The sequence below is a fragment of the Physeter macrocephalus genome, chromosome 21, assembly GCF_002837175.3.
Source record: "Physeter macrocephalus isolate SW-GA chromosome 21, ASM283717v5, whole genome shotgun sequence".
NCBI classification, from domain to species: domain Eukaryota; kingdom Metazoa; phylum Chordata; class Mammalia; order Artiodactyla; family Physeteridae; genus Physeter; species Physeter macrocephalus.
The window spans coordinates 103,690,718-103,716,422 of NC_041234.1; the positions used below are offsets into that span (position 1 = coordinate 103,690,718).

The following is a 25,705-nucleotide window of genomic DNA, read 5'->3' on the forward strand; positions in this document are numbered from 1 at the left end:
ATCTATTATTGAAAGTGGGGTTATTGAAGTCCCCTACTATTATTGTACTGTTGTCTATTTCTCCATTCAGATCAGTTAGTGTTTGCTTAATATATTGGATTAGCCAAAAATTTCATTTGGGTTTTTCCATAAGATGTTACAGAAAAAGCTCATCCCAGACTGCCCTCAGCCCACGTGCCAGGCGGCTCCGTTATGGTGACCCACAGCCCCAGCATTGTGGACCGAATGGCTGGCTTGAGATGTGATGAAGTAGATGGGAGACCAGCACATCTCGGCCCTCTGTGTGCTCAAGTGGGGCTATAAATTCTTTGCTGACCTGCTGGATTACATCAAAGCACCAAACAGAAATAGTGATAGATCTATTCTTATGACTGTAGATTTGATCAGACTGAAAATCTACTGTAATGACCAGTCAACAGGGGACAGACATAAAAGTAATTGGTGGAGATAATCTCTCAACTTTAACTGGAAAGAATTTCTTGATGATTGAAGATAAAATTGACACTGAGAAAACAATGCAAACCTTGCTTTCCTTGGTCAAGCAGCATAATCCAAAGATGGTCAAGGTTGCAAGCTTGCTGGTGAAAAGGACCCCTCGAAGTGTTGGTTATAGACCAGACTTTGTTGGATTTGAAATTCCAGACAAGTTTCTTATAGGATATGCCCTTGACTATAATGAATACTTCAGGGATTTGAATCATGTTTGTGTCATTAGTGAAACTAGAAAGGCAAAATACAAAGCCTAAGATGAGAGTTCAAGTTGAGTCTGGAAACATCTGGAGTCCCATTGAAGTCACCAGTAAAATTATCAAATGTTCTAGTTCTGTGGCCAGCTGCTTAGTAGAGCTTATTGCATGTATCTTCGAAGAATTGTATCTGTTTTGTATTTTAGAAAGGTCAGTTGCTGCATTCCTGAACTCTTTATTTGCACTGTGAGTCTATAGACTATCAGTTCCCTTTGGGTGGATTGTTGTTTTACTTGTGAATGAAAAATCTCTTAAACCACACCACTATTGAATGAAAATATTGAAATTGTATCTGTAAGAAACATTTAAAGAGATGAATATATTAGTTTTTTAACTGCGATTTTAATTTTTATATAGTCAGAAAAGAACAGAAGTGATTGAATACTGTTAATTATACCACTGTGTGTTTAGAAAAGAAGCAGTTTCATATCAGTAATAGCATTTAGAGGTCATTATGTCGTATAAACCATATGTCCTGGAATTATTTTAGTAGGCTTCAGTAGTATTAACTGTATTTTCCCTCTTGTTCAGATTATTTCTGGTGAATCTTTGTCAACGGTTCCTTTTAAATACAGGTCAATAAGTTCCAAAAACCTACCACTTTTTGAATTCTTCAATGTAAAAAATGCTTAAAAATAAAGGCTGTCTCTTTAAAAGAAAAAAAAAAAAAGGTTACAGAAAAACCCAAAAGAACTTTTTGGCCAACCCAATATTTAGGTGCTCTGAGGTTGAGTGCATATCTATTTATGACTGTTAGGTCCTCTTGATGAATTGACCCCTTTATAATTATAGAGTGACCTTCTTTGTCTCTTGTTATAGTTTTTTTCTTAAAGTCCATTTTGTCTGATATAAATATAGCCATCCCTGTTCTCCTTTGGTTTCCATTTGCATGGAATATCTTTCTCCAATCCCTTTGCTTTGAGTCTATATGTGTCCTTATAGCTGAAGTGAATCTTCTATAGGGAGCATATTGTTGGTTCTTGTTTTTTTAAATCCATTCAGCCACTCTATGTCTTTTGAGTGAAGAATTTAGCCCATTTACATTTAGAGTAATTTTTGATAGGTAAGGACTCACTAATGCCATCTTATTAATTGCTTTCTAGTTGTTTTGTATTTTTCTTATTCAGGGGTCCCTAATAAAAGTGTCAATAGTCTTGAAAGTTAATCAACTTTTTACAATGGATTTAATAGAATGTCAGAGCCTAAAGGACCTTTCTTAAGTGTATTGACTTATTCTTTTTCTGTGTCTCCCATGAAAATAGTTTTTTATGATCATATAAAAATAAATGTTCATTTTTTTAAAGTTTAGCAACATAAACACACAAAGAAGGAGTTAGAGTCACCTGAATTTATTCAGCCAACCTGAGATATTCACCATCAACATCTTGGTAACTATCTTTAAAAATTATAGTAGTCGTCCTGGTACCATAATTTGCCAACTGGGTGATTTTGATAGGTTGTTCTCTAAGCCTGTTTCCTCACCTATAATATAGGGATAATACCCCCTGGGTAGCAAACCTTGTCAATGTGTCTGTGCTTTGCCCAGATCCCCTCAAATACCTTTTACTATTTTTGTGTGCCCTACTTCCCAGCATCTATGTATTTTGCTTTTAAAGGCCAGCACTTGCGAATGTTTTTAAGAAGACTGTCCCTGGGAGACTGGAGCCACTTTTCCTAAAAGTGCAGACAAATCAGAAAATCCTGTGAAATTTAAATCTCTCCAGGGCAGCCGTTAACCAATGGCTGATGCAGAAGTATAAAAGCTCAGCTCTGATGTATAATTTACATGCCAGAGCCTCCCTGAAGGATAAAACTAAGGTTGGGACTTAGCCCAAAATTGCACCTTTTTTTTGCTTCTTCTCCTTCTGTATCCTACTTGCCCCACTCTTTCCAGTTCTTCCAGGAGTAATTACTTAATAAACCATGTGCACATGAAACAGTGTCTGCTTGTGGCGAACCAGCTTAAGACACTCAGGTTGCTTACTTCACAAGTTGTTGTCAAGATAACTCAAGAAAGTGAAAGTGACAACTTTTGTTAGGTAAAGGGCCCTCCCAGGACCATCTTTCTACTTTCCTTTTCAAGAATGAGCTCTATATAGGACTGATGCTCAGGATCCATGCAGAGCCACCTCTCTAGAAGTGAGTCTTTGCCCCTGTTTAAAGTTGAAGAAACTGCCACTCTTTCTAGTCCAATCTTTCTTTCCAGGTATGTTAATCCCAAGAATACTAATAATTATAACTACCATATGTAGAGCTCTTACCATATTCAAAAAGTTTGAATATGTTATCACATTTTATCCTCAAAACAGCCCCCTGAAGCAGGAATTCTTACTATCATCCCCACATTACAGATGAGGAAATGGAGGTCCAGAAAACATAAGTATCAACAAATACCAGTGCTGGAATTTTAACTCAGGTCCCATATTCGTGACTTCAGTGTCCAACTCTTGACCACTACACATATTGCCTCCCACTTTTTGCCTACCTCTCACCCAGGGAACTCAGGAATCCTGGTTTTCCTCCCCATACGAGCATCAGGATTTCACCACTTAAAACATGCCTCCATTATATCCTAACATTCACCCCTGAGCGAGTCTCTGAATTTCTGTAGTATACATCTTTGATCTTCGCTTTGGGAAGATCTATATAAAACAGTTTATCTTGACAGGATTGTTCTGAGACTTCTGGGAAAATGAGCTTTTGTCGAGTGTTCATTATGAGCTAGGCACTTTGTTAATCAATTAGCTAATCAGCTCATTTAATTTCCATAAACCTATGATGTGGGCACTATTTTTATCAAAAAAGGAAGGAAGATCATTTTGTAGGCGAAAAAAATTTGAGGATCAGGAGGGGGCGAGCGAGCCGATTTAGGCCTGTGTGTGGCGTCTCGGAGACGCCGCCGCAGCTATGGCCAGTCAGTCGCAGGGCATCCAGCAGCTGCTCCAGGCCGAGAAGCGGGCCGCCGAGAAGGTGTCCGAGGCCCGCAAGCGAAAGAACCGGAGGCTGAAGCAGGCCAGAGAAGAAGCCCAGGCTGAAATTGAACAGTACCGCCTGCAGAGGAAGAAGGAGTTCAAGGCCAAGGAAGCTGCGGCTCTGGGATCCCACGGCAGTTGCAGCACTGAAGTGGAGAAGGACACCCAGGAGAAGATGACCATCCTTCAGACCTACTTCCGGCAGAACAGGGATGAAGTCCTGGACAACCTCTTGGCCTTTGTCTGTGACATCCGGCCAGAAATCCATGAGAATTACCGCATAAATGGATAGGGGAAGAGCAAAAGCGCTGTGCCATGGATTGGCATTTTAGATGCCTTCATAGAATATGAGGCTTTAACAAGGCTTGGGTTATATTCTTGTGAAAAGGCATTAAATTATTTCTGTATATTAAAAAAAAAAATTTGAGGATCAAAGAGGTCTTACCTAAAGATCACCCTAGCAGTAGCTGGAAAACCTGGAACTTGGGGCCTATTGACTCCAAAGTTTGAATTTGTTCTTTTTGCATCAGGCTGCCTGTTACAGAGCCAAATGTGTTGTGTCTGTTCTTAGTGATGCACTGTTACTGAAGAGGGTGTTTGGTGAATATTTTTGTTTAACCAGGTGCTCAGTCTGATTTTTGCCAGCTCTGTCATATGCCCAGTTTTGGGGAAGGTGAGAAAGAAGTGATGAGGCCAAAGGCACTCCGTCTGGTGCCTTTTTTGCTCTCGGCATAGCCAGACTCCCATTACACACCTAACTGGTCTAAGAGAATAGCAAGAGGGGTAAGAAGACGGGTGGGTGGGAAGGGAGGACGTAAGTCTTCTCCCACGTGTGAGCTCAGCTTCCTGCAGGGTTTTAGTTACGTAAGAGGCACTAAGATTTTCTTGGGTGCCTATTATGTGCCAGGCTTCTTCATATCCTATTCCTCCATCATTCATTCAAAAATCTCTGTTGAGCCCTGTTAATGTAAGGCATTATTTATTTTAGACATTGGAGATATAGCAGTGAACATAAGAGGCAAAATACCTGCTGCTCTAGAGTTTGCATTCAAGTGGAAACCAAAGAGAAACTTGCTTTTCTTCCCCCAGCTCCAGCTGCAGCCCCACCCCGGGCATATTTGCTTTTATTTATTCAATACATCAGGGTTCCAAGTGAGAATTCATTTGGAAAAAATGGACCCTGCTGCCTAGAAGAAAACGAAGTTTGAGAAAGACCATGCTAAACAAATCAGATAATTAGATCTAAAGTAGATCTGTAATTTAAACACAGTCCTTTGAGTTAAAAAAAAAACTTTTGTTGGAAACTAAATAGATGCTTTTTTCAGAGCACATCATTCTCAGTATAAATCAGTTCTGAGTAAAGGCTTCTGGCTTAGAGAGCAAGAAAGAGATTTGAACTCTTTTGTTGTCAAAACTGCAACAAAACCCCAAATAAATGAAAATATTGTATTTTACAATTATCAAGTGGGGGTTAATGACAGTAACATTGCTCTCTCATTTCATTTTCATTGGAACTGCATAAAGTAGATGCTGTGATTATCCCATTTCTCAGATAAAGAGACTAAAGCTCAGAGAGGTTGAGTTCCTTGCTGCTGTTTCTGTGCTCCATCCACACAATCCGTATGTGGAAGAGCTGGGATTTGAAACTAAGTCTGTTTAACTCCAAAGTCCAGACATTTTTTTTACTTGAGCAGATACTGAAAGACAGTGTTCACGAGACTTCACTAACGCTCTTCGGCTAAGAAAGAGGAAGAGCAGTATGGATCCCACAGCGTGTGTCTCGGCTGAGCTTCCTGGGGGTCATCTGACCAAAGGTCCCTGGGCTTCACCATGCCAGCATGGGCCTGCATTTGAAGGAAGGCAGTCTTGCCTCCTGTCAGATTCCAGGGATTGAATTTCATACAGCTACAAAGGAAGCAGCCATTTATTAGATCCTTTCCACTCCTTGAAAATTTCCTGTGATCCCTGCAAAGACAATCCAGGTTCAAGGAGGTGCAATGAAACTCGGGCATATTGTGCTGCTGAGAAAAGCCAATCAAGCCGTAGAGAGAGAGCTGACAGTGTGCCAAGATTTCAGCTTAGAAGCATGAAGCATAGAACATTCTTCCTTATTTGCCCCTCAACTCTGGCTTCCTCAAATACCAGTCTCGGAGCCAGTGTATAGCTGAAACATCCAGCAAATCATGGATGCCCTCAATTGTCAAAACACAGCCAGGTCTTTGAGAGCAGATACAGTGAAATCCACCAGATGGTGATGTTTCCAAACAAGGTGATGTAGAGCCTGACTCGGAGCTGCCTGGGAGGTCTGGAGTGTCGCTGATGCTGGACCAAAAGAAAGCTTCACGCGTTGCTCAAAAGTCAAAGGGCATCTCTAAAAGCCAGGAAGATGACAGGTCTATGCAGAAAGGAAAAAAACAACTTGGGGCAGGCTGCTTGGGGCCGGGAATCATTTGTTCTCTAAACAAGGAGACCTTTAGCCTCCTGGGGACTAAACGTACCCTCCCTGAGGGCCCCCAGTACTTGATGTCTTGCGAAGAGGGATACATGACTAAAAATTAGGGCTGATGTCAGACAGTTCGGCAAGAAAGCCAGTTCCAACGTCTGCCCTAAGATCAGCCCAGATGAGGCCCCATGTCCCACATGATCTATATCAGCGGTTGGCAAACTTTCAGAAAGGGCAGGCCACAGCTTTATTTAGCCCCTCTAATTTAAGGTTGTGCATGCCAGGAATACATTTGAGCATTTGAGGTCTCTTGACTCAACTCTTCACATATGTACAGCAAATATGATTTCTTAAGTGTTCAAAGGCCTTCTTTTAAAATTCAGCTGCAAAAGCAATTTGGCCACTTTTTTGTGATTCCTTGCCTTGACTTTTCCTTGCAGAATATCTTCATGGATGCTTTAATCTACCTTGACAAAATGTAGCCTCCAGCAGTCACCTCCCCCCACCCCATCCTCCCACCCCCCACCCCCCCACCCTGCCCCAGGGTTGTGTCCCTCTGCCTTGCAATTTCCCAGGGGATTAGAGGATTTGTTTCCATAGGGCAAGCCACTGGAATTCTCTTTTCCCTGGTCCTCAAGGCCCTTCTCTCTTAATTGTGAAGCACATGCAGTCCTTCCCTGTAGGCGGCCTCAATTCCTACCAGGAATGTGGACTAGCAGGCTGAGCGCCCTAGACCTATCAGAGACCAGCCAAGCATCCTGGCTTCTCTCAGCCTCCTCCTCTTTCTCTTAGCCCTCTTCCCCAGGCTAATTTACTCATTCTCCATGCTGCAGCAGAGGTGTCTTGCCTGAATACCTGGACTAGAAGAGCTTTCTCTCTCAAGCATGCTAATCAGCCCCTTTGTAGCACTAATCATAAGGGAAAAGATATGGGAACATATGTATATGTATAACTGATTCACTTTGTTGTAAAGCAGAAACTAACACACCATTGTAAAGCAATTTTACTCCAATAAAGATGTTAAAAAATAAAAATAATAAATCTCTTTACATTAAAAAAGAAAAAAAATTACCTACGTTTTTAATGCCTACCCTCTGTACTAGACGGTAAGATCCACGAAGGCGGGGAAGTATCAATTTTATTCACCATTATATCCCTAGTGGGTGATAAAGTCAAGCATTATAACGTTCACTTATAGTAAGCCCTTAAATGTGTCAGACGTTGCTCTATGTGCTTACGTGTGTGCTCTGTGTATATTAATTCATTTAATCCTCACAACAATCCTATAAGGTGTGCACTATTATCATCACTGTTTGAGAGGTGAGGAAATGAAAGTGTGGAGAGGTTAAATAGCTTGCCTAAGGTCACAAAGCTAGGCGGTAATAGGGCTGGGATTTAAACTCAAGTAATAGGGCTTCAGAGTCCGTGTTCTTAACCATCACACTCTAGTGCCTCTCCCTGAGACTAATACATGAATGGAAATGAGTGAAATGAAATAATCCACCTCTAACATATTCTCCAGTTATGATCAAAAGTAGTGCTTTTCTTGGACCTCAGAAACAATCTTTTGTGTTTAAAACTGGAAGCCAGATGGAAGTAAGCACACAAGTATTGGCAATCTTGGTTTAGAGGGGTCCATCCAAGAATTGTCCTTTGCCTGACTAACAAGAGAATATCCTGGACTCAACTCACTTCATATCACACATTGAAAAACACATTCTTAAAACTCAAACAGGGATTTAGGAAGATCTTATCTTTAAGACAAGGCAGAGAAGGCTGAATAATACTGTATTATTGGGATTAGGTTTAGTTATGAGCAATAGCAAATCCCCAAATAAGAGAAGTTTATTTCTCTTTCATGTTCAATAAGTCCTGAGGTCATCAGTTCAGGATGGGGGCATGGTGTTTCTTAGTGACAGGGACTGTGAATGGAGATGTAAATCAGGGAGCAAGAAGTAAAGGACTGGAGTTCAGGGCAGAGAAACTCCACTACACTGTTGGTGGGAATGTAAATTGGTGCAGCCATTATGGAAAAGAGTCTGGAGATTCCTTAAAAAATGAAAAATAGAGTTACAATATGATTCGGCAATCCCACTCCTGGGCATATATCTGGAAAAGGTGAAAAACTTTAATTCAAAAAGATACATGCACCCTAATGTTCATTGCAGCACTATTCACAGTAATCAAGACATGGAAGCAACCTAAGTGTCCACCAACAGATGAACGGATAAAGAAGATGTGCCATATATATATAATGGAATATTACTCAGCCATAAAAATGCGAGTGGGGGCTACTCTTCATTGTGGTGCACGGGCTTCTCATTGCAGTGTCTTCTCTTGTTGCAGAGCACAGGCTCTAGGTGCACAGGCTTCAGTAGTTGCAGCACGTGGGCCCTAGAGCGCATGGGCTTCAGTAGTTGCAGAGTGGGGGCTCAGCAGTTGTGGCGCACAGGCTCTAGAGTGCATGGGCTCAGTAGTTGTGGCACACGGCCTTAGTTGCTCCGCGGCATGCGGGATCTTCCCGGACCAGGTATCGAACCCGTGTCCCCTGCCTTGGCAGGTGGATTCTTAACCACTGCGCCACCAGGGAAGTCCTCTAGCTCTAATCTTAAACTATTTATTCCTGAAAGGTTTGCTTCCTGAAAGAACAATGAGATACCACTACACACCTTTAGAGTGGATAAAATCCAAAGCACTGGTAACGCCAAATGCTGGTGAGGAAGTGGAGCAGCAGGAACTCTCATTCATTGCTGGTGGGAATGCAAAATGGTACAGCCACTCTGGAAGGCAGTTTGCAGTTTCTTATAAAACTAGACGCACTCTTACCATATGATCCAGCAATCACACTCCTTGGTATTTACCCCAGTGAATTGAAAATTTACATCCACACCAAAACCTGCACATGAATGTTTGTTTATGGCAGTTTCATTTATAACTGCCAAAACTTGGAAGTAATTAAGATGTCCTTTGATAGGTAAATGGATTAGCCAATTGTAGTACATCCAAATAATAGAATATTATTCATTCCAAGAAGTAATGACTTAGCAAACTAAAAACATTGAGCAACCTTAAACACATATTGCTAAGTGAAAGAAGCCAAATCTGAAAAGACTACATACTGTGTGATTCCAACTAAATTACAGTCTGGAAAAGGAAAAACTACGGAGACAGTAAAAAAGATCAGCAGTTGCCAAGGGTTCTGGGGGAGGTAAGGATGAATAGGTGCAGCACAGGGTATTTATAGGGCAGTGAAAAATCATTCCACATGATACCTTAATGGTAGATAAATGACATTATCCATTTGTCAAAACTCATAGAGCCGTACAACACAGAGTGAACCCTAATGTAAACTATGGACTTTGGTTAATAATAATGTATTGATATTGGCTTATCAACTGTAACATGTATCACACTAATGCAAGATGTTAATAATAAGGGAAAGTGTGTGCAGGGAACTCTCTGTACTTTCTGCTCAATTTTTCTGTAAACTTAAAACTGCTTTGAAAATGACGTCTGTTGATGAAAAATGAAAGGCAAATAAAAAGACCATGCACCCTCCAAAAAAGGTTTATGTCCTCTTTACATATTTTGTGGTTGTTGCTATTTATTATCTCTATAAAAATACTATCTTGACTAAAACTCTGGATTTGATTTGTAACAAACCACCCACATTAAGACATAAATTTTGATTTCCAGTTCAAACTTTGGGAATTACGGACCAAGCTAGCTTAAATCTCTCCAAGAGCAAAGATCATCTAGAATCCATGGAATGACACCAAGATTTTCACCACTCTTTGTAGCTTGTCAGCTCTTCTGTCACGTAGCCAGAGGTTTCGGCCTGAGTGGAATATTTACAGTAACCCCTCTTGTGAGGGTTTATTCTCGACTGGAAGCTGGTCCCTGGAGTAGTGGTATTCTTTCATCCTTGCTAACTGTGTTTGCTTTCAAGGGCTGCTCTAACAAATTATCACAAACTGGGTGGCTTAAAACAATAGAAATGGATTCTTTCTTAGTTCCAGAGGCTAGAAGTCTAAAATCAAAGTGTCAGCAGGGCCATACGCTCTCTGAGACTCTGGGTAGAATCCTTCCTTGACTCTTCCTAGCTTCTGGTGGTAGCCACCAATCCTGGGTGTTCCTTGGTTTAAATCTGCATCACGCAATCTCTGCCTCTGTCATCACATGGCATGTCCCTATGTATCTCTCTGGGTCTCTTCTCCTCTTATGAGGACACCACTCATATTGGATTAAGGGCTCACCCTACTCCACTATGACCTCGTCTTAACTTGATTCCATCTACAACAACTACTACTACAACTCTATTTCCAAATAAGGTCCCATTCTGAGGTCCTGGGGGTTAGGACTTTAACATATCTTTGGGGGGACACAAATCAACCAACAATACTGACAGAATAATGAGGTCAAGTTGTGGGCACGGTTTGTCCTTTAAACTGAAGCAAAGCCTTCCCAGAAATGACGCCTTCTCCTGAGAACAGCCTTGAGATTCTACATAGACCAAAAGTCCAACTCTTACTACCATGTACAGTCATGCTTCCTCAGACACCAGGTGGAACATTCATTCAGGGGCTCTTTACCTATAGGCTAATAGCTCTAAAGAGGCTTTTTAAAAAAAATCAGCCTCACTGGGCAGGACTATGTAGCTCTTCGGAGCCATCAAACCTGACAGTTCACACCACATAGGTAGCATCACCCAAAACCAGGCCTCGATCTGAATTATTCACAGCCTCAGTTCTGAACTTTCTGCCCTAGACTTTCCTCCCCACTTATATCTTACTCTTTCAGCTTCTGATCTCATGATTCCTCTTACTGATGATGGTTATACTTGTTCTTTGGACTTGATGTCTAGCACCATTTCTCTGGCTCTGACCAATATCTTTCTTCCTGGACCCCAGTTTGAACTTACCAAAGACCGTGTTGTAATCATGCATTGTGGGCAAATACTCTATAATGCCCGCCCATACGCAGCACAGTCATCTGCAGTTGGTGCCCCCATTGAACCATGTGAATCAGAGCCAAACATCAAGCCATGACCTCTAAGGTTCTAGGCCATCCCTTGTGCTGCCATGCCAAATTGGACCTTCTTTGACCCAGACAGAACCATCCTTTTTCCACTGGGAACATATTTCTGCATTTATTTTCAAAACTACAAGTACATTTTTGAAATAAAGATTTATTTTCTCATGGAATTATGAAGGTTTTACACAGATATGATGGAAAGTCTTAGGATATAGAACTCTCCTTCAGCTTCTTAATGGTGTCAGTCTTCTGCCCTCGTATCTTGCCAGGAACAACCCTAAGAAATGTCCCCAATAACCTCCTAATTACTGCATTCAATCACTTGTTTTCAGCCCTCACACTACTTGACTTCATAATGCCATTTGACACTATTGACCCCTCCCCATGTCTCAAAAATCAGCTCTCTCTTGACTTAAGAGATAGAACCTCTGCTATTTTCTCCAACTTCACAGTCTCCTTTGCTCTCTCCTCTGGCTCCGACCATCCTTTAATCATCGGTCATTCTCCAGGCTCTGTCCTTGGCTTTTTGCTGTCATGCTATACCTTCTGTGGGTGATCGCATTTCCTGTCAAGGCTTCAGTTATATGTTAGTGATTTCCAAATCTGTATGTCCAGCCTCGGCTTCTTTTTTGAGCTCCAGACCTGTGTATCCAATGACTGGGCGCCTCAAGTTCAACGTGTCCAAAGAAATCTCATTGCTTATATTGCCTACCTCAGTGAAAGTACCATCAGCCTAGATTTGTTACCCCATTTCACCCCTCACCTCTAATCTACATGTTCTCTTTCTCTTAATCGACCCTTTCTCTTTGTACTCACTAGCTTTACCCTAGTTGGAGCCTTTACTACACTTTGGACCATTTTAATATCCTTTTGCCTAGTTTGTCTCTCACTTCATACCATTCTCCACCTGGCATTCAGAGTGAAAATGTCACAGCATGAAGGTCTTCAGTCACTTTCCATTGCCTACAGGATAAAGTTCGGTTTCCTTAGTAAGCCATTCAAGGGGTGGCCTTTCGCACTTTGAACCTCATGTTTTGCTTGCTATGCCTCCCCCACAAAGTTTCAGTCATATCAGACTACTTCTAGAACCCAATGTGTATTATTGTTTTATGCCTTTACTTCTTTTTCTCTCTGCCTGGAAGGCTTCCCCTTCTCCACCCCCGACTACTTAGAAAAGTCTCAGGGCCAGACCTCCTTTCTGAATACGAGGTAAGAAAGGCAGACCTCTGTAAGAGCTCATCCTTGTGGATGTCCCAGCAGACACTCTGTTGGGCGATTGCCCCCTTTTTCATCTGGGCCCTGAGAGAGAGAGCTGCGGCATGGTGACCCTGGATCCCTGCCAGAAGCTGCAGGGCAAAGACAACTTCTGTGGTGGACTCTTCCGGATGTGTGTCAGTTCCGGGTGAGGCTTTGAGGCTGCCAAGTTCTCAGGCTGGATCTCCTGTTGGCAGGCAGACAGCTTCTCCATGCCCTAGGTGCCAGCATTGTGAAGGTTTCTGCTGAGGGGTTCCAGTTTTCCACAGTTATACAGATAGCTAGACCTACCCTTGTCTTTGACCTGACTCAAAACAGATGGGTGAATGGGACTGTTCCCATCCCCACTGGTTCCTGGGCTACATTGTGGCTGGCCCGCAGTATCCGTCATGCAAAAGGCCTCTTTCTCGAAATAACTTATAGGATGATCTCTCTCTCTCTCTCCTCAGCATTTATTCAATCAACCAATATTTACTGACCAAGAACTATACACCAAGCACTCTACTAAATACTGAGGACACAGCAATATACAAAAAACAGGTGCCTTTTTTGAGCTTACAGTCTAATGTGGGAGACAGACATTAAATACAAAGACTTGTAAATATTTCCTTAATAACCGTTGTGAAGGAAACAGTGCAATGAAGGAAAAGTGCTGGGTTCTATGAAAGAACTGAGTCTTTGTCAGCCTGATTTGTTGGAGAAATGAAATCCCTCAAGTGAGTACAAAGCAATTGCTTTTCTCTTGAAGTTTTAAGTTTTTCTTCTCTATTTGTATGAGTTTCTTATATGTTCAATCTATTAATCCTTTGTCTACTATATTTGCTACAATTATTTTCCATGATAAAAAAATTCTAATTAAATCTAAAGACTCTGACACATTTGAGTATTACAGGCTAGTTATGTAGGTGTCCCCTATTTGAGTTTGTCTCATGTTTTCTCATGACTAGGCTCAGGTTATGCATTTTTGGCACAGTTGTCATAGAAGTGATGCTTTCGACTTTTCATTGCATCCTATCGGGGGCACATGATTTCAATGTATTCTATTACTGATGGTGTTCACTTTCATCACTTGGTTAAGGTTTTCCACTGTAAAATTACTCTTTTTCCCCTTGTATTATTATTTTGTGGACTCCTTTCTCACCCTGCATGGACTCCAACACCCCACACCAGGCTGCTCATCCATGCATGCCTTCATCACCCAGGAATGGACAATCTTCTCACCCCGTTCAGGCTCTGACAACCCATGCCTGGCCACTCCCATGTGTGGATGCCCTCCTCACCCTCTCTGGGCTCTGACACCCCTTGTCAAGCCTTTCCTCCACACGGACGCCCTCTCTTACCCTGCTCTGGTTCTGACGCTGAGCTTTCCCCCTTCATGGAGGCCACTGTCATTCACTTGGGTTCCGACATCCTATGGCAGGTGCTCACCTCGCAGATGGACACCCTGCATTTGGGCTCGGATGTCCCATTCTGGGTCCTCCCCCTGCATGGACACCTGCCCATGCCGCTTAGAGTTTGAAACTGCACCTGCTTGGAGTCTGACTCCGCACAAATGCTGGGGCTCTGCAGGGATGCCCTTCTGACAGTGACCTGGCTCTGACTTCTCACTCTAAGCTGCCTTTCCACGCACCTTGCTCCATCCCTCTTAATGGCATGGGGACTGAACTGCTCAGACAGAGAAGAAAAAGGAACAAAAGAGGAAGAAGTAGAGCTCTACCCACTCTGCTACATCCAGAGTCTAAAGCCACGGTCAACTCTCATCAAGATTATCTGGATTATTTCAAAAAGCTCCACCTTTTTAAAGGGTGCATTTAAATGCCATCTCTTTAGGAAGCATTTCTTTTCTAAAAAAAAATTATCTTATTGAAGTATAATTGATTTAAAATGTTGTGTTAATTTCTGCTGTACAGCAAAGTGAATCAGCTATACACACACACACACATATATATATATATATTCTTTTTCATATTCTTTTCCATTGTGGTTTACCGCAGGATATTGAATATAGTTCCTTGTGCTATACAGTAGGACCTTGTTGTTTATCCATTCTATATATATTAGTTTGCATCTGCCAATCCCAAACTCCCAATCCATCCATCCCCTACCCCCCTCCCCCTTGGCAACCACCATTCTGTTCTCTATGTCTGTGATTCAGTTTCTGTTTCATAGATATGTTCATTTGTGTCATATTTTAGATTCCACATATAAGTGATATCATATGGTATTTGTCTTTCTCTTCTGACTTACTTCACTTAGTATGATAATCTCTAGTTGCATCCATGTTGCTGCAAATGGCATTATTTCATTCTTTTTTATGGCTGAGTAGTATTCCATTGTATATATGTACCACATCTTCTTTACCCATTCATCTATCGATGGATCTTTAGGTTGTTTCCATGTCTTGGCTATCATAAATAGTGCTGCTATGAACATAGGGGTGCGTGTATCTTTTTGAATTATAGTTTTGTCTGGATATATGCTCAGGAATGGGATTGCTGGGTCATATGGTAGTTCTGCTTTTAGCTTTTTAAGGAAACTCCATACTGTTTTCCATAGTGGCTGCACTATTTACATTCCCACCAACAGTGTCGGAGGGTTCCCTTTTCTCCACACCCTCTCCAGCACTTGTTATTTGTAAATTTTTAAATGATGGCCATTCTGACCCGTGTGAGGTGGTATTTCATTGTAGTTCTGCTTTGCATTATGAAGCATTTTCTTATCAATTAGTTATCTTTCCCCTTATTCAGAAACCTCGAGACTCCCATGACACAGTCATTTATTCAACAAACGTTTACTGTGTGCCAACTCTGGCACCAGGCACCGTGCAGGATGCTGAAGATAGTGTGGCAAGTGAGCCCCCAGCCCTGACGGAGCTTACAGTGTAGTTAGAAATACAGGCAAATTAACAGAGAATAATAAAGTGTGCCAAATGCTCAGGTGAGAGAAATGCATAGTCTGTAGGTCACTAGGGGTGGTGGAGAAATGAGGATGAAGAGATAGGTGAGGCCAGATCATGTAGGGCCTTTATAGCAATTCATTCACCATACACTGCTGTAGAATTTACTGTGTGCCAGCCATGGTTCTGCACACTGGGAATACAGTTATACAAAACAGATAAAACTCTGCCCTCATGTAGTGTACATTCTAGTGGGAGGAGACAGCTGATGAACAAACTAAGCAATGGTTTTAAGTACTATGGAGAAAAATAAAACAAGGAAGGGGATAGGAAGTGTCAGTGGGGGCAGGGAAATTAACAGAGGGGGCAGTAACCATTTTAGGGTGAGGGGGGAAGGCCTCTCCGATAGTATTTTACTTGCTCAATTGGTGTAAATGCAGGAATGAGGCAGGCCTGCATAAAATGTATTTGGGCATTTCAACCAGAGGGAAGAGCAGTCATAAAGGCCCCGAGACAGAAGTGAGGAAGAACGAGGCTACCTGCTAGAACAGAGGAAGGAGGGACGGTGGGAAATTGGGTCAGAGGCTAATAGGGAGCCAGCACCCTTAAGGCCTTACAGGTCAACATAAATCTTTGGATTTTATTCTATTCTGCGTAGAATAGAAAGTCATTGTAGAGTTTTGAGAAGAGTGGCAAGGTCTGGCTTATGTCTTAGGAGAATCAGAACAGCTGCTGGGTTGAGACTAGACCGTGGAAGTGGAAAGCAAGTGTGGAGTCAGGGGAACTGGTTGGGAATCTACTGAGAGGCGACGGTAGATTTCTGCTCTGGTGATAATAGAGAAAGTGGTTTGGAGAAAGAGCCAGTAGGATTACTGAATGATTGTATGGGGGATCAGGTGCTAGATAGGGCAAGAGAGGATTCAGGGATATCTCCAAGTCATATAAGGGTTTGAAACAAGAACGTGATACGTGCTTTACATTTTAAAAATATCCCTCTAGCCATTGGGTGGAAGATGGAATGGGGGGTGGGGAGGTCAATTTTGAACGTAGAGAGCGCAGTTAAGGGGCTATTCCAGTAGTCGAGGGGAGAGTTGAGCCTGTTCCGGACTGGAATGGTGGCAAGGGAGATGAAGAAAAGCTGATGGGTATAGAATACACGATGGAAGTAAAACTGACAGGACTAGCTGATGGGCTGGGGGTGAGAGGGAAAGAGAAAAATCAAGAATGACCCAGCTTTCCAGCTTCAACGGGTAGTGCCAATAACTGAGACGGGAAATCTTGGAAGAGAAACAGGTTGATGTGGAAGGGGGAAACCGAGAACTCTGGTAGATATCCAAGTGGAGATGCTAAGTACGCAACTGGATATACAGTTTTGAAGCTCAGAAATGTCTCAATCTGAGACACCCCTCCGTCGATAATCACAATCTCCCATCCCTTTATCTGTCTCCTAATCAACATGCTTTTTGGTTTCATCAGGACCTCAATTCCCATACTCCATCCTCATTCTCCAAGTCTGGCAGCCGCCTTCTAGCTTCATTATTTTTCTCTCCGGCCCAAACTCAGTGCTCTGCTTTGTCAAACATTCCAGTTGAATTTGCTCTCTTTTGTAACTTCTGTCATATCCGTCTTGCTAATCCTCAATCCTGGACAAATACAGTCATGTGTTTTTTTTTCTCTGTTCCTAGTCCCTCTTATGGGTTCATAACCTGGGATCCAAACATGGGCTTCATGAACCCTCTGACTTGTAATTATAGATATAGATATAGATATAGATATAGATATAGATATATGCATTTATTTGAATAGACCACGCATTGTACTTACATTTCCACAAGGAGTCAGGACCTTAAGAAATTTTGAGAACTTTTACATTAAATTATACTGGCACATATTAAAAACAAGCAACAATAATTAGTCCCACTGTAAATTCATGTTATGGGAGCTCAGCTAGTTCCTTAATGTCACTTAGTGATACTTTTTACTCTTTACTGTTATTAAAAGTTCCGGGATTGGGGAAATATGAGGGAAAAAAGACTCACAAAATTATATTTGAGGCTGATTCTTTCACTTACAGATGCTTCTTAAGGCATAGTGGACATTCATCTAGGCAGAGTAGAACAGAAAGAACACGGAATTAGGAGGCCCAAGGTCTAGCTCCATCTCGGCCTGAAACTAGTAGTGTGTCTTTAGGTAAGTCACCTAACTGTTTCTAAGCCTCAGTTTTCTCATCTGTAAATAGAGATGATAGTATCTCCCAAAGATTCTTAAGGATCAAAAATTGTAACAAACATATGTGAAAGTGGTTTGTACATACCGAAACTACAGACCCCACGTTGCTAAGGAGAAACGGCTGAATTCGCAAAAGTGTGGCGTTTCTTTTCCTGAGACGAATTGAGAAAAAGGGTCAACAGGGCAAAGTCCTGGAAGCAATACGAAGTGGACAGGGAATTCATAATTAGCAATTGATTCAACATGTTTTGCTGTAAACATACTCCTGGAAATATTTTGAAAATCTTCAGCTGTTAATCTCCAGGCACTGAGCTGGGCCAAACAGGGAGGGGCCTTGGGTGGAATGATGAAATCCAGGATGTGTCTTTTGGCCCCCCTCACCCATCCCCAGCCTCACACTCCACGCCTGTACCCAGTGTCTCCTGCTGGCAAAGTCAGAAACTATCTCACCCTGCAGCAATGTGGGAGCATGGAACAGCCTGAGGGCAGAGAGGGGCTGAAAGAAGGCAAGCAATCCTTCCTGCCAAGTCCCCCTCCCTTGGCCTCTTGCCAAAAAGAAGTCATGTCTCCACCTGGTTCTCTCTCCCTCCCTGTCAATTTCCTTTCTACCAACCAGGGAGCTTTGCAGTTTCTTAAGGAACTCTTGAAGACCTATAATTTTTCCAGGCCCCAGTGAAAGAATTTTTCATGGTGTCATTCTAGGCACTGCGACCAGCAGTGTGTAGAAGCAATACCTCCTCAGCACATTAAATATCCAGCTTAATATTTGCTTTCCAGTCTTCCTGCTCTGAAGATCAGCCTTGGTGACAGAAAAGAGAGCTACAAGCCTTGAACGTTCTAGTCAAACATTCTCTTCCCAGAATCATGAGTCACCAGGGTGGTTGGCTTAGCTAATAAATAAATATTGAAGCACTGTCTTCTTGTTGAATCCTTGTAGTTAATAATTCTTCAAAAATAGATAATCCTCAGTAGTGTCACATAGCAAATATACTTGAGATCATGGTATAGTGCAGTGGTGCTCCATGTAGGGTGAGCACTGGAATCTGCTGAGGGAGGGGATTATTGGCATCAACTAGGACCCAGCTCCAGGGAGTATGATTCATTTGCTCAGAGGGTAAGTGATGGGTGGGGTGGGCAGGGCGTTAGCATAGTCTGAAAACTCTCCAGATGAAACAGTCTAGCAGTTCCTTAAATGACTAAATATAGAGTTGCCATATGACCAGCGATTCCACTCTCAGGCATATACCCAAGAGTAGTGAAAACATATATCCACACAAACACCTGTACGTGAATGGTTTACAGCAGCACTATTCATAAAAGCCAAAAGGTGAAAACAACCCAATGCCAATCAATGGATGAAGAGCTAAATAAATGTGGTATATCCATAAAATGGAATATGATTCAGCCATGAAAAATGAATGGCGGACGAATATATGCTACAATCTGGATGAAACCTGAAAACATTAGGCTAAGTGACAGAAGCCAGTCACAAAGGTCCAAATAGTATATGATTCCATTCATATGAAAGTCCAGCACAGGGAAACCTATAAAGACAGCAGATAGATTAGTGGCTGCTTAGGGCTGGGGGCAGAGGATGGAGGAATAGCAGGGTGATAGCTAATGAGTACGGGATTTCTTTTTGAGGTAATGAAGATGTTCCAAAATTGACTGTGGTCAGGGTTGCACATATATGTGAATATATTAAAGTCATTGAAATGGGTGAATTGTACGGTGTGAGTTATATCTCAGTAAAATTGTTTACAAGAGAAAATAAAATACTCCCCGGGTGATTTTAATGTGCAGCTGAGGTTGAGAACCACTGGTGTAGTTGAAGGAGCATGCAATTGAAGTTAGACAGACCGGAACAAAATGACTGTGTCATTAGGTGACCCAGCTGTGGTTCTCTGAGCTTCATTTTCCTCATCTGGAGAATGAGGATAATAATTTCTGTCTCATAGGCTTGGAAGGAGGATTTAGTGTGGAAAACAAATGAAAGTATGTATGTGTAGCATCTGACACTTAGCAAGCCAGCACTCTATTAAAGGAAGCTATTGCCATCATTGGTTTTCGTTTCTGCCTGAAGGCTCAGAAGGACAGCATTAGAAATATCAGTTCTCACTGCACAAGCTGGGGGAAGGCAAACTGAAGAGTGGAGGGGACCAAGCCAAATGCATTATCTGAATGTAGACTCAATAAATGTCCTCTGTGCTGCTAATAATTTTTTTGGCCCTGTCACAAAGCCCACATTCTTCCCATGAGTAAGACTGCAGTGTCATTGCTCACGAAGGAGATGGGTTGCTTCTTTTTTGCCTTTAGAGTTGATGGAAGACCAACACAGGCCCACGGTGGGATCTACTGACTTTCATAATATATCTGCTGTCAAATCTACCACTGTAGGGAATTCCCTGGCTGTCCAGTGGTTAGGACTCCACACTTCCACTGCAGGGGGCCCAGGTTTGATCCCTGGTCTGGAAACTAAGATCCTGCAAGCCACATGGCACAGCCAAAAAAAAAAAAAAAAAAAAAAAAAAAACCTACCACTGTAATATGTCTCTCAGATCCCCTCACTTATATCCATTTGCACTGTCATTACCTTAGGCCTCTAACACCTCTCGCCTAATGACTGCAACATTCTCCTTAACCGTCTCTAACCCTTTCCCCTCCTACTTCTCCATACCCCAGTTCCGGCCATCTTGGTGAAGCACCATTCTGATGGAATTTTTTATTTAAAGACCTTTCAATGGCTCCAAGCCTTTCAAGAGTTGCTGCTATATGATAGTTCTGTTAATAGTATCATCGTCCATGCAGCTGAGTTCAGTTCAACAAATCTTTATTGATCGTCTGCTTTGTGATAGGTTGTGGACTAACTAGTAAACAAGACACAGTCCTTTCCCTATCAGAGTTTACCTTCTTGAAAAGGGAGGCAAACAAGCAATTTTGATGTATGTGTAGGAGATAGGCAAAGAAGAAGAGGCAAGGGGTTTCAGACGGAAGAAAGAGAGTGATCAGGGCATGAGAGTATATGCAAGAAACTACAAAGCCACAGGATATTAAAGGGAAAGGTGTGAGGACAGAGTGGGGGAAACAAGGATGGACAAATAGGCAGGGGCCAGGTTACCCTAAGAAGTTTGGACTCAGTCGGATAGTGATAAGGAGCCCTTGGGGAGCTTTTGGCTAGGGGGAGATACAGGATTATATTTGCATTTGTAAAAGATCACTCCGGCTGCTTTGTAAAGGAAAGATTATAGTGGGTCAGGATTGGAGGCAGGGGAAGCTATATGGAAGCTAGATTATTTATGACTGTCCAATTACCCAAGCTAGAAACTACTTAGTTTCTATTCCCCCTCTTCATCATAACCAATAATCACATCAAGTCCTGTCAGTTCTACTGCCAAAATTGACTTAATCACTCAGCATTTATTGAATCCTTCTATGCATCAAACGCTGGGCTTGATGACAAAGGATCCATTTCTCTCCTAAGAGAAGCTGATTGTCTTTGGGGGGGAGACAGATATGTAAATGGATAAATGTGAAATAATGTGATAAGTACTCACTGGGCGCTGTCAAGGCAGGAAGAGGAAGAGAGAAACAAATGAATGTCTCTGCCTGAGGGCAATGAGACAGAAATCAGGGATCCGCGGAGATGAGGTATGAGTTACGTCCTGAAAGATGAGTAGAATTCTCTGGAGGGAGGAGATTTGGGGAGAGTGTACTGCACATGATGGGAATAGCTCCCGCAAAGGCATGGAAATGTGAATGAACAGGGCTTGTTTGGGAACCAGCAAGAAGTTTGGGGTCATGGGGACTGGAGATTGGGTTATGAAAGGAGGCATAGAAAAAGATGAGGTTGGAGAGGTAGGCCAAGTTGGAATGTGAACTCCCTTGTTTAGGGCAGTGGATCCTGGAGAGTCAGGAGAGAATTTTAAGCTGAAGAATGTGATATGAGCAGATTTGTGACTCGAGTCCCTATCTTAGGCCGTATTAATTTATCACCATCTCTTCATTTTGTGAAGAGATCCTGATTTTGCCCTATTAGGGCACTTGTTCTTTCTCGTTTATATGATTGCAGTGGTCTAACAGGTCTCCCTGCCCCCAGAATCCCCTTCCAATTTATCCTCCCAGTAGGCACGCAAGACCCTTGTAATCCAGCCTGTGCTGCTTTCCAGCCTCATCTGTCATCCCTCCTTCCCATCCTTTTTCCAGCCTGCCCCTTTTGCTATCCTTGTTAACTAGAGGACTCCCAAGACCGCCAGGCACATTTGGGGCTCCACATCTCTTCTCATTCTCCTCCCACAAAGTCTATCCGAAATGCCCTTACTGCAAACTTCTCCTTAGCTTCCAAGAACCAACTTGTAAGGCAAGTTCTTTCGACCTTCCCTTGACCCCCTACAGGGAGAACAAACCCCACTTCCAGTTACTTTCACTCTAAGCATCTTTGCTGCAAGCATTTTTTGCCATTTAACTAATTTGCTGTAAGGCAATTTTGCCCTGAAAGATTAAAAACACTGGTTGACAGTTTTTGGTTTGACAGTTTGGTTCCAACTAGTTGAAATGCATTTCCTCCAATTAGTGATGCTATTGATGACTTTATGGAGCTGACAGATGATGGATGATAATGTGCACCGAGTTAGTTTCTTATTTTGAAACACACTGTATTGGAGGAGAAAGAGGCCAAGGGCCTCAAAGGCGCAGACTTGGACCTGAATTTCCCATAGAACTTTGGGATGTCTATCAAGGGACACGTGACAACATGCCAAGAACACACAACAGTGTACAGGCTTTCACAACACAATACAGGGCTCTGTTTTGTTTTGTTTTTGTTTTTAATATTTATTTGGCTGCGCCAGGTCTTAGCTGTGGCACGCAGGATCTTCGTTGCAGCATGCGGGATCTTTAGTTGCAGCATGCGAGCTCTTAGTTGCAGCATGTGGGATCCAGTTCCCTGACCAAGGATCGAACCCAGGCCCCCAGAATTGGGAGCGTGGAGTCTTAGCCACTGGACCACCAGGGAAGTCCCCAGAGCTCTGTTATGGATATGTATCCTAGCATTTGAAAATTGATACCTCTCTTCATGAAGGAAGACATTTTAGCAAAAAAGAAAAAGTTCAATGCCAAACGAGGAGAGGAATCAACAAGTTTAAAAAAAGGAAAAAAATACTATGAACAGAAGACTTGGAAGACAAGTACTTACACACAACCCACAAAATAAAATCAGTTATTTTTGTAGTATTGCCGTGAATCTACACACATTTAAAATGCTTTCTTGTATTTTGTATTTTGCAATAGTCTTTTTAATTTTGTTATTCATTTTTCATGCTTTATTATGTTGTCTTTAATGTCCCTCTTTTATTTTTCATTATTTTATCTTTTAGGGCAAAACTGCCTACAGCCAATTAGTTATGTGGTGAAAATGTGGTCCTTTTAATTTTGTTATTTATTTTTCATGTTTCATTATGTCCTTCTCAATGTCCCTCTTTTATTTTTCTTTATTTTATCTTTTATGGCAAAATTATCTTACGGCCAGTTAGTTATGCAGCAAAAATGTTTGTGGCAAAAATGCTTATGGCAAAGATGCTTATGATGAAAATACTGGATACACAAATCCTTTCCCTTCTCTGGGCTCCCTGGCATCTGATACATGCTGATATTAGAGCATACAGCATATTGCCTCATAATTATTGCTCGCAGGGCTGTCTCCGAGGCTGGAATGTAAGCTCCACCAGAGGATAAGGTCATATCACATTCCTCTTGTAAACTCAGCTCATAGCACAGTGCCTGGCATATACATAGAAGCTCAGTTAAATGAAGTTAAATAAAGGTGTTGATTTTCTTGTCCCTTTTTTTGTCTGGAATAGTTATCTTCCCCACCAAGCAACTATTTACTGTCATATGGATATCACTCTTTTCTGGGTCGGATTTCCATTCCTAGGTCACTGAAGATATTCTTTTTAGCCAGCTGGAGAGCCAAAGGCCTGCAGCTCAGACTTCTCTTGGGTTAGAGAACAAGGGCTTCGATTGCCATGCCATAGTGGTCAGAAGACTCAAGCATCCACCAGGCTCAGCTTGTAACCAAGCAGCATGATAAAGCCTTGCATTTGCCATTTAAATGTCCTCACCCACCATTTACTTCTATATATTTTGGGGCCTGAGCAAAGGGCCAAAACACTCGTAGAGATATCTTGGGGGCATGGCATAATGTCTATGCTTTGGTTGGGATTTTTCTAAGGGTAACCATGCAAGTGTTCAAAAGAGGGACTGCAGGAAACCAGAGAAAACGATGCCCACTTGTATAAGGAATTCCTGAGGCTCCCTCCTAAACAATGAACCCCCAAACTGGGATTTACTGAAGGGTCAGAACCCCCAGAAATCCTTATATTTCTTAACTACAGACTTCACACCTGTCCACTTTCAAGGTCCAAGAAAAAGTTCAGATGGGCTTAAGCCCCTCGCTCCCTCACACCCCCCTTCCAAACTTTAGAGCTTACAGCAGCTGGTAGGAGCTTCAAACTACTAAGTCCAGGGCATTCTCTGAGGCTTACAGCATGAGTAAAAGTATCTAGAGCCTCAGGAGCCAATTCCTGGAGGGCTTTCTGGGGCATCTGGGAGTCTCTGGTTACACGGCAGACTGCACAGATCAGTGATATTGAAGCACATACATGGGACTAACATCTGGGGGATAACCTGACATTGGTTTAAGGCCAACCTGAAAATGTCTCCAACTACTGGTGTCAACGGGTTTGGAGACTGAATCTTGGTGTTGGGGGAACCAGAGTAAAAAAATCTTTACTTCCATTAGTTTTATTACTCATAAAACTATCTTATGGAAAGAAGGGAGGGGGCAGGGTAGGAGTTTGGTTACATGGGGTACAAGTTAATTGGTAGGTACGATGAAGGAATGGGGACAAGGATTAAAGGAAAGGCCAAGGAGATGACTGTAGGGGTGTAGGTGGGGAATCACCTGAGATTTTGCAGAGAGAATAGGAATTATTGCCTCATTAAGGGGAAATATTTGAGAGGTTGGGGGACCCAATATGAACATTTCTCTGACTTGTCTAAGAATGAGGCTGGGACAGGTCTGGGTCAGCTTCGAAATCTACTGGAGAGGAAATCCAGGCATGAGCAGCAAATACTCTTTCTTGACTGTATTCTCCTCCCTAGACTCTGGGGGAATTTAATCTTAGACTCAAGGCCCTTCCGTCCATATTTACAGTATGCCTGTATGGACCATCTCTTTATGGTATACATTTCTCTTGAAAGTGAGTTTAGAAACAATTACTTCTCTCATAAACAAAAACAGAAAGCAAAACAAAGGAGAAAAAAAATCAACTTAGTGCTGCAGAGGACGAAGGAAGGTGGAGGAAGAAAATGCATTTCCCATACTACGTGCTATAAATGAAAATGACCAGTAGGAAATGGCAGAGTTAGAGTTTTCTAAAGAGTGAACACCCATCTGCCATACTGGTTCTGTGATTATAATTTCATAAAATATTTGAGCACCTATAACACACTAGAGGTAAGAAGTGACTTAGGCAAGGCCCTACCTACAAGGAGCTCACAGTCTATGGAAGGAAACTTATGAATGGGTCCTGTACAATGACAGGACCATTGAGTTTGTGAATGGGGCAGCCTGGGCCATAGAGAGTAATGCCTAAGCACTGAAGTAGGTCTGTTTGCTGACAAAGGATGTGTCTGGGATCAACTGCACTTCTGGTCCTCCATTCAAACGCTAAGTTTAGGTAGAAAAAGGGTGCAGCTGAGCTCTGCAATGGATTCAGGATACAGCTGCTAAATCTAACTATAGTTCTTTTGGCACTGCTAACTGGGCTGGATTCTGCCTGGCGACCAAAGACTGCCAAATCCTGATTTAAGACATTGACTTTCCAAAGAAAAATAGCTATAATGAAAATAGCTTATGTCTTACATAAACTCTTAGCAATATAACAAACACATTACCTTTAAATAGGACCCATAGTATTTTGTTACATATGAACTGTCACACTGACTCAAAACAGTTATTTCTTGCTGTGTGTCTTTTGTGCTTTCCATGAGCTTATAATTTTTTTTTTTTTTTTTTTTTTTTTTTTTTTTTTTTTTTTTGTGGTACGCGGGCCTCTCACTGTTGTGGCCTCTC

The 25,705-nt window shown here is 42.1% G+C and overlaps 1 protein-coding gene and 1 pseudogene across 1 annotated transcript; both read left to right on the top strand.

Annotated features, from left to right (window-relative positions):
* Positions 1–226: 226 nt before the first annotated feature.
* LOC102974601 (hypoxanthine-guanine phosphoribosyltransferase-like) lies at positions 227–746 on the top strand (annotated as a pseudogene).
* Positions 747–3,592: 2,846 nt separating this feature from the next.
* On the top strand, positions 3,593–4,129 carry LOC102973745 (V-type proton ATPase subunit G 1-like). The gene has a single exon (XM_055081805.1). It carries the CDS (start codon positions 3,654–3,656, stop codon positions 4,008–4,010), a length of 357 nt encoding a protein of 118 aa, XP_054937780.1. The 5' UTR covers positions 3,593–3,653; the 3' UTR covers positions 4,011–4,129.
* Positions 4,130–25,705: the final 21,576 nt, after the last annotated feature.

What these genes read in the sequence shown, in the direction of transcription:
- LOC102973745 (XM_055081805.1), top strand. Translation starts at nt 3,654, where the DNA reads ATGGCCAGTCAGTCGCAGGGCATCCAGCAGCTGCTCCAGGCCGAGAAG.